Source organism: Odontesthes bonariensis, chromosome 19 (genome assembly GCF_027942865.1).
Source record: "Odontesthes bonariensis isolate fOdoBon6 chromosome 19, fOdoBon6.hap1, whole genome shotgun sequence".
NCBI classification, from domain to species: Eukaryota; Metazoa; Chordata; class Actinopteri; order Atheriniformes; family Atherinopsidae; genus Odontesthes; species Odontesthes bonariensis.
Genome location: NC_134524.1, coordinates 18,280,279 through 18,289,576, shown reverse-complemented (window position 1 = coordinate 18,289,576; position 9,298 = coordinate 18,280,279). Strand labels below are relative to the sequence as shown.

The 9,298-nt window shown below is 40.4% G+C and overlaps 1 protein-coding gene across 6 annotated transcripts in view; it reads left to right on the top strand.

Annotated features, from left to right (window-relative positions):
* Positions 1-6,713: 6,713 nt before the first annotated feature.
* Positions 6,714-9,298, top strand: part of dysf (dysferlin, limb girdle muscular dystrophy 2B (autosomal recessive)) — a 94,113-nt gene continuing 91,528 nt past the window's right edge. For all 6 annotated transcript variants that reach the window (XM_075451188.1, XM_075451185.1, XM_075451187.1 and 3 more), the window contains exon 1: positions 6,714-7,034. In XM_075451188.1, coding sequence (XP_075307303.1) covers positions 6,947-7,034 — 88 coding nt within the window. In that variant the 5' untranslated portion in view covers positions 6,714-6,946. The remainder of the gene's footprint in view (positions 7,035-9,298) is intronic.

Sequence of the window (9,298 nt, the reverse complement as noted above, 5' to 3'; positions counted from 1 at the left end):
TTCAAACTCAGCATAAATGAACGACCTGAAAATATGAATGTTACAAATTTCCATGACTTTTCCAAAACTTTTGCGATTTTATTTTTTTCAAGCACTTTTTCAGGCCTGGAAATGACCATTTTAAAATTCCATGACTTTTCCAGGTTTTTCATGACCGTACGAACCCTGTTTTTTCTTCAGATTAATTATCAGTTGGGAAACAAACAAAAAAAAAGAGGCGAAATGCTCCCACCTTCTGGGGTTAGTTCATGATATACTTTCCGTTTTGACACCTCTGATTTCTTTGGATTGCTCTGTAAAATATCCATCAGTGTTCAGTCCATCAGTATAACCTAAAGCTGAGTCAGTTTACAAAGAACACAATTCTCCCATCAACTATCTCAGGAAATACCTGAGATAGTTGACGGGAGTTACCCTTTAACTAAAAAAAAAACACATTGCTTTTAATATCTGCTTTATGGACTTTAAATAGCACGACTTCCACACACGTTTTACATTGTCATGTGCTTTTTTTTTCATTTTGATCATTCACGTTTGCAGTTATAGAATAAATAACATATACTTTATGAAATAATTAATCTCTAACTGCCACAGTGAAGAATCGCAAACTTTCCAAATTTCAATGTTTATCAGTTTTCACTTGCTTACGACCAAACTTTAATTTCTCTTGTATTGATATAGTTTGATCTTGTCTATAAATTGTTTTGTCCCACTTAAAACTAGATTAAAAGAAAAAAAAAACACACTTATTAAGGTGTTTGAACAGTATTTTCCAAAGAAGGATTGTTTTGAATATTTTTTCACAATATCAAACAGAATTAATTTCATCGCTAATGAACGAGTAGCATTATAAAACAATGTTGAAAGAAGAAATACAATTAAACAGACTAAAATACATAACATATAGATAAAATCCTGAATTGGATCACATGCACTCATGGACTGATTAGTTTTTTGTTTTTTTTGGATCAGTGGTTCACTGAGAAACTACAGTGTGTTTTGCATAGAATGTCCCTAAAAACAATAGCTTCAAAGGTCTTTTCAGCATGGCAGACGTGTAATGTCAACAGTTTATCATACAACAGATGTCTTCACACATTAAAGCGAGTCGAGGTATGTTCTGAGCTGAATCATATCCGGCAGCTTTAGAAGAGGATCAGAGCTGTTAAGACTGTTCAGACTCCTTCAGGCATCTTTCATCCGCTCCTGAGTAATTTGAGAAGAAATCTGATTACACCGGCCTCAGTGTGGAGAGGACTGCTTACAGGATCAATTCCTTTGAACAGACATGGTGGTAGAACCTGTGTTGTGGAGGCTGTGTCCTCAAGACAATATGTGACATTATCAAGACGTGGCAAACAAAATATCCCATAAAGACAGATTTGCTGTTTATGAAATCAGTTAAAAGGACTGAAAACATCAGTCAGTCATATTCTAAACTAAAAAAATATGCAATAACTTGGCACATGGCTATGCTTTAATCTACAGTCTTTCAATAATGAATAATCTGTGAAAAGTTAGATTCAGGTGGACTCTTAAAGATATGAAGCACCTTGTAATTTTCTTTTAAGCCTTAAGAGAGCTTCCATTACTGATATTTAACTTGCATTTCATTTGCAGCTCCAAACTAAAGCTATTTTATATTTCTGGTAGAAGGCTGTGAATTTCTGTCTGAAATTTTGTTTACGATGGGCAAATTTTGGATTTCATCAGCTGAAGCTAATTTCAGCTAATTTAAAGATGGAATTCAATGAGATTGTGGACAGTTTTTGTTCTTTTTTTTTTAAGCTCAATGAAATTCAAGCAAAATTATGTCGAGGGACTCAAATATACACAATAGCAACATACCTGTTTGTGATCTGAAAGTGTAAAGTTAAAGCTAACATACCTGTTCGCTAAAGCTAACAAAACTCAACATCCTCACAAGCTGTTTTTATGTGGAAGATGTATAAAGCTCACGACATTTGGATGGATAATTTTCCCCCAGATTGGGCTTTCTTCTAATGCTCTTATATACACTTACTTATGAGGTATAAATTGTGAAATTTGGTCATGAAATATTGGATTTCCCCCCCATTTTTCTTTCCTTGCCAAGGTAGACTAAAGGCGGTAGCATGGTTGCCGCGTCTGTCACGGCGGTGTCGCACCGTGACGTCAAAATGACGTTTCAGGCATGGCGCTTCCCTTGAAAAGACGGCGCAGCGCGTTGTCGTGCACCAGTCGATTTTTGTAACTTGGCGGCGCCGAGCACAACGAACCGGATAGACCGTTGTGAGACCAGGCTCAGTCAGGAGGTGCGTTTGTACAGGCAGCTGTACGAAACTGCAGTGAAACAACACAGGGAGCACGTAAACTCCCCAAACTGGTGCACAGAGATGGGCAGAACTTTGGGGAAAGAGGGAGAGTTCTGTAAGAATGTGTGGAGGAAGCTACGGGACAGATACGTGAAGGCAAAGAAGAGGGCAGAGACTCTGTTGATGCCGGGGGCTTCAAACCTTCACCTCTATTAACTGAATTAAAAAATTAAAATGATCCGAAAACTGCAGCAGTATCATTAATTACAGTATTCTTGCTCTTGACAGCGGCATTGTTTTCTTCTCCACTTTCGTGGTTGTAGAGTAGAGGTAACCTTCACGTAGCAGCGCCACCTCTGTGACGGAGAAAATTGCAACTACTGGCGCGCAACGACTTGCGCCACTATATAGGGTCCTATGGCGGGCACGAACTCGTGACGTCATCAACACCGCTCGCGCTAGCAGACGCGGCAACCATGCTAGAGCCTTAACTCACCGCAGACAGTGCCGCAGACATCGCCACAGGGAGGAGAGAAAGGAGGCCTCTGATTGGTCAACTCTACATCCGCTCTACACTATGCGTATTTCCGGTTTGCTAACCGGCTGACGCTAACCGTGCTAACCGTGACGATTCTTTCGCCTCTCTGCCAGCTCCAGTAGTAGCAGTATTTCTTCTATTTCTAGATCGATCAGCTGCATCTCAATCAAAGTGCGCATTCGTCCAGTCGCCATTGTTTTTGAATGACCTCCGTAACCGTAACACCCACAATCCTAGCTTGTTCGTGATTGTCCCTCTTGCGTTGTGGCGTGGGATTAACATAGCGCAGACAGCGCTTCAAGGCATAAATCAAAAATAACTGCGTCGTGTCTGCGACAAACTCACTGCGACACACTGCTGCGAAGTATACACGAGCCTTTAACTGCGACACACACGCAGACGACCTGGTTTCCGAGTATAAATCAGGCTCAACACGAGCTCAGTTAAAGGTGTGCAGCATTTTGCTAAACAAAACCTCAAAGCATGGCACAAGCCATTGGAAAGAAAAGTTCTTATTCTGTGTTATTGTTGTGTGTATAACGACATTTTAAAATAACGTATGATAGTCAAAGAAAGGATCTTTTCTGAACTCTAAGCTGTTATAGTTTCTAATATAGCTGTACTTTTGGTGTCGAAACATAAACGGGAAACTGTTGCTGAGCATGAAGTCACTTCAAAATGTCAGTACAACACTAGGAACAAATGAATAATAAGGGAAAAGCTCCTCTATGTCAACAGCTGCGTTGTTATTACTGTAAATAGAATTCTTGTACTGTAGTACTGATTTGAACGCTGAGCGATGAACTCCACCTGTTTGGGTGTGAAGGTGGTCACCCTTCCTCTCTAACTGGAACCCATTCGGACTTAATTGACCCTAAATGACTTTTTGGCTGCTGGGTCACATTGTCTTAGAAAGACAACTATAGAAAGAATTTTATTTAATTTTATTTTTGTGGTACAGAGAGGAATCGGAAACAGTGATTAAAAGAGAAAAAGTGCTGGGAGCAAAGAGTTGCAAGTCACAAACATATTCTAATCTCCCTTCTTTTATTGGAAAGATGCTCCCTTTGTTTCCCATGTAAAATGATGCCTGTTGAGGTGAGATGGAATTTTTAATTGGGGCCTGTAATAGTAAAGTTTGGCTGTATTTTGGGCTACTCTTATGACTGAATTACCTCTTCATATTTAGAGTCAGAGCCAGCCTGACCTAGCCTGGCTGACGCGTCCACAATCTCGATGAGATGGTGGTCTGGGAACTAGGTGTGCATTTTCTCGTATTTGAGGCGTGGTTTACGAATGCCTAGAGCCGTTTATTGGGCGCTACGAATGTCTATCAAATGACGTCAGGTTCTTCCCATGCTGCTTTGCGCGCGATTCATAGCCAATTGTATCACTTATACCAGATGACGACAGAAATTCGACGAGGAAGAAGAAAAAAATGGAAAATAAAAGTAAACTTGCGCTCTAAGCTACTTAAATTAACAACAAAGTAGGCCTATATGCTATATTCTACATGAATTTTTATGTTGTAGAGTTGTGAATTTATTTTAATAATGGAGAAATTGAGCAGCCTTGCTTTGTTGTCTACAGTAGTAGATCAACCCTCATCTTACTTTGAAGCTCCCAGCTCCCAGAAGTGACGTCAACGAAGCTTTAGCAGCAGAAAAGCTATCAGGCTTGTGTTGATGATAATAATAAACTCCTGGACATGTACAAACTTCCAAATGCATCGTTTTGTGAGTACAGACCATATTTGTACAACTGTAGAAGTTTGGTGTCATGACATGTGATTTTAGTGTGGTAATTTTGGAGATACTGCCAGGGCCCGTTAGCGCTTGTACTAAGCTATTCGGGATAACTCGGTAACTCAGCTGATGTTCAGCCAATATCGGAAAAACTTCGGGTGGGCTACTTGGCTGGATGTCACGGTTCAAATGACCCTAGGGTGAATCTACTCCGAAACACTTTCTAAGGCTGCATTGAACGGTAACGTTGTGTCCGCTGTCATGTTGGATTAAGCTCTACAAGCTTCGGTGTAGCGCATAGACGTCGTCATCGTCTTGCTGCCCCCCCCCCCCCCGTTCTGTGATTGGTTCCCAAACTCTAGCAAAAATAAGGGCGGTGGTTTCCAGGCTGACTTTGCAGTGAGAATGAAATCGAGCGCAAAGCAGCATGGGAATTCCCAGGCTAAGCCTGACCCTGACTGCTGTGTTGTTTGAGTCCCAGTTGGAGCTCCTCTTGGCATATCAATTCTAACAAAATACTAAGGCTGGTCTTACTGTAGCCCCATGATCCCCAGCCAATTGTTATGTTAGAATTTGTAAATGTCATGGTTCAGATACACTTTAGAGCTCCAACACTGACATGGTGAGTTCCAAAAACTTAGTTTTAGTTTAGTCTCTCTTCACTGAGTAACAAGCTAGTCATAAGCACATACACTCTGTCTAAATGTGTAAATGACTGCAGCCCAGTCACTGGTCAGACTATTAATAGAAGGGCAACAGAAATCCCCTCATGTCATATTTCAGTCTGCACCCAATCCTGAACATGAGCAGTTGTTCTCGTCCACACATCACCGACTTCAGACCTATTATTTTCCCAGTTGTTGAGAACAAACAAAGTCGGAGTCTGTGTTTGAGGTTTGAAAGTTAAGGATCTGTGAGTTTAAACTGTGAGGGAGGAAACGAACCCCAAAAGTCACAAGCTCAACCCTTTCCCTCACTGCCTTATCCCTCATTTTTTCTCTTGGTAAAACCTTTATCCATGTAAGACACGAGATTGGGTTTAACTCAGTCACATGCTGAGTCTGGAGCTTCAGATTTCACAGTGCAGTTTTGATATGTACCCAGCTTTATTATATCAGGAATAAAATAAGTTTTAGGTTCATCTTTGAGTTCTTTCTCTATACCGGGTGTATTAGTGAGCCTCCATCATACTTTTCACATAGAAACTTTAAGACTGCATCACTGGTAGTGCGTGAAGAAATGCCCACTTCAGGTTGTCCAGATAAACAACCAAATGAACACTCAAAAGTTATAGTGTAAGAAAAAACTAACTTTTTCTTTTAGGTAAACAACAGTTTACATGAAAGATTTAATCAGTGTGTCAGTTTGACTAAAACTACACATTTAAAATGCATGAAAATATTTTATACTCACTGAAATCATGCGACTCAAATTTTTCTAAACTTCTCCTGCTTGTATACAACAATGGAACTTGAAATGACTCAGGAGCTTTGAACATTCCACACAGTCCCCACTGAGGTGTTTGACCCTAAAGGTAAAGATAAGATCCGTAGCCGTCTGTTTGTCAATTGTATTGGTTTGTCACAAAGTTCGTCAAAAAGACAGGGAGGTATAACATCACCTATCATGGGACAAACTTCAGTCATTAAATCAACTCCCCTCATGTGCTTGCATACTGGGACAGAAACAGTTAGCGAGCCCGTGCTACAACAGTATCTCGACTAAGGTTGTTCATGAATGACAATGAAAATGACAGCGTTCATGAGCAACATTCATATTTTCCCTGAATTTTGAACTCAACGAGGCGTTCTGAAATTATTTCCGGACAAAAGTGGAGAGCTTTAAATATAACTTTTCTTTAGGTTTCGCTTTAACCTTTGGCTTATCCCATTACCTCTGATTAAATCTGCATTGAGAAGCACATTTTCCAACTTACCACATGTGTTTGCTTAGGTTGACAGAGTCTGGATTATTGATTGTGTGTGCAGGCATGTGTGACCTGAAAATAAAGACCACTGTCTGTGTGCCTGTGTATGTGTGTGTGTGTGTATCCCTTTAAGCCAGTTGTGATTGAAGGGACAGTGTGTGTGTGAGTGTGCATGAGTCAGCTAGTGCACTATGCTTCTGCTATGTAAGTGTAGGGGGCTGGCGGGGTGAGACAGCTGAGAGCTGCAGCTCGACCAGTCGCTCACTAAGTCCCTATTCATTCTTGCTCTCATTCTCTTTTTCGTTTCTCTCCTTCCCTTCAATGGATCTTCTCTGACGTTGCAGATCTCTTTTGGATATATCGGTGCCTATATATGGACCACAGTGTCTCTATTCTGGGGATTTGACAGCTTTCTGTGTGTGTGTGTGTGTGTGTTTGAATAATGTTGCGTGTGTTTATTCTTTGTGCTGAGCGTCTACATACACCGGACGACGACATCAGTGATGCCTACTGCAGCGTCACCTATGAAGGTATGGACGGCGTGTGTGGGTTTGAGTCTGTGGAAAGAAAAAGCGATATCAGATCAGGACACAAAAACGCAAAAACGTTTTGGTTTGGTCACAAGTGGGACTTGTCCATCGATGTTGTCAGTGAGATATCTCAAACAGCTGGAGGGTTATAACTGGAGACCCTCTGATTGTTGTATTTCAAGGGGTGGGGCAGGGTTAGACAGAGAAGGAGATGAGAGGTGAGGACAGGACAGGAGTAATGTGATGAGCTATAATTGAGGATGCAGGGACAGATGGGAAAAAAAAGCATTTGCAGCATCTCCAGGAAAGGTTGGCTGTGTTTATAGTTACCACCACTCTGTCTAGGGAGTTTATCCTTTCCTTGGTGATAGCCCCCATCACTCCCCACCTCCCTCTCATAGTTATGGCTTACAGTGTATGAGGGTTTGCATGCTACCATGCTCATTTTGGTATTGTCAGTCAGTCAGTCTGTCGCTCCAACACTTTGGCCGAAATCTACAGTGAAAATTATTTTTTAACAGACTGAAATTTCATGGCAGTCGCACAGAAAAGACAGATAATTCACTTACTGAGTCAGTTACATACCCAAACATCTACTTTCTTAATTTGAGCAGATAACTTTTCCAGATATTCCCTGTGTCGTTAACATGAAGTTGACATTTGTTCTTTCAAGCTAATTGATGTTAAAGTTTTAAAATGGCAAAAAACCGCATAATTCCTGCTAAACGCCAGCCTTTCAAATTCTCTCTGATGTTAACAGTAAGCAATCATTCAGGTTTCTATGACTTTGCAGTAATTGCTTATTGACATGTTCATCGTGCTGCCGTTGCTTTCTGTTGTGGTTTGCTCAGGCTGAGCACATTCTGTGTTGTGTGTAACTGGCCAGTCTGCTTCTTATCTCATTTGGGTTGGCTGCGGCTGTGTTTGAGTCTTCCTTCAGATCAAGGTCTTCTCAGGTGAATAGATAAGCTGGTGTAGATTCCAAGTCATCCAGGTTTTGATCCCAAATGTTTGAATAAAAGGCAACTAGACTTCTTTTCTTGGTTCTGGAAGGTATTTACTTTCTCATCTGAAAGGTTTCTTCGGTTCTATCTGATTGATGGTGAGTTTCAGACATGTGCGTTCTTGTTGGGACATTAACTCTGAGCCACCCGTTCAAACCCACCAGTCACCTAATCAAAAACTCCAATAGATTCCAGCATCCATTAGAGGGAAAGCTCTGACATTTTATTGAATTTCTTTGTTAATTTATTGTGTTAAATGTTTCATATGTACATATACTACATTTAAACAGTTGGATTAACGGCAAAGTTTTTAGTAAACACTTGGTGTACGTCTGATCTGAGCTATCTGACTTCAGTGTGTCATGATGAACTCCTGACAATGTTTATGCACAAAAGTTTCCCTGTGTAATATAGGCCAGTGCCTGCAGTATGTACACACACACACACACACACACACACACACACACACAGACACACACTTGTGACTTGCAGGCTGAAATCTGGGCCAGAATAAAGCAGTAAAGTAATACTATTTGATACATTTCATTCATTTTTTTTCACAAGTATTATCTTGCCACAAGAAAACCCGCCTGTCATTTTCTAAATGAGTACAAACAAGCGTCTTTTAATGTGTTATTTTGACTAATGGTTGCAAGATAAAGGAGAAATGCTCTTCATGTTGTCTTAAGTTTGCAGACTTAATCTGTTATTTGTATTTGTACCTCTTATTATATGTAGAAACTATGAAGTGGCCTTCAAGTCTGTTTCTCCAGCGAACATTTGCAGAGGGAGCACAAAGCAAATAATGTTGCTACGACTACCATGGCTATGGAACCAATGAGAAATGAATATTTTCCATTACGTGCAACGTTGGGTTTGCCTTTAAATATGCAATAAAACAATATAGAATAACCGAAACAACGACGCTTCATCAGTTGTCATAATTCCAGTTTTCTAAATAAGAATAAACACATAAAGATGCATAAAGCTGTAGTTTAAAGCGGATTGAAACCGTAACCTCCAGAATTGTATTTATCTATTTTTTTTATTTATTTTGCCACTCATAACGGGAAACACGAATATATTTTCTGTATTTCCACGTAGGCTTGCGGGAGTAACAAAAGAGATTTCCTGATGAGTTGCTGTGAGGTTTTGCTGTTCTCGTGTTGGCCTCTCCTCACTGGATGGTATCCGATAGCGCCGTCTCATCTGCTCGAACTCATCTGCTTCCTTGGAAAGATGAACTCTGTTGCGTGTGCT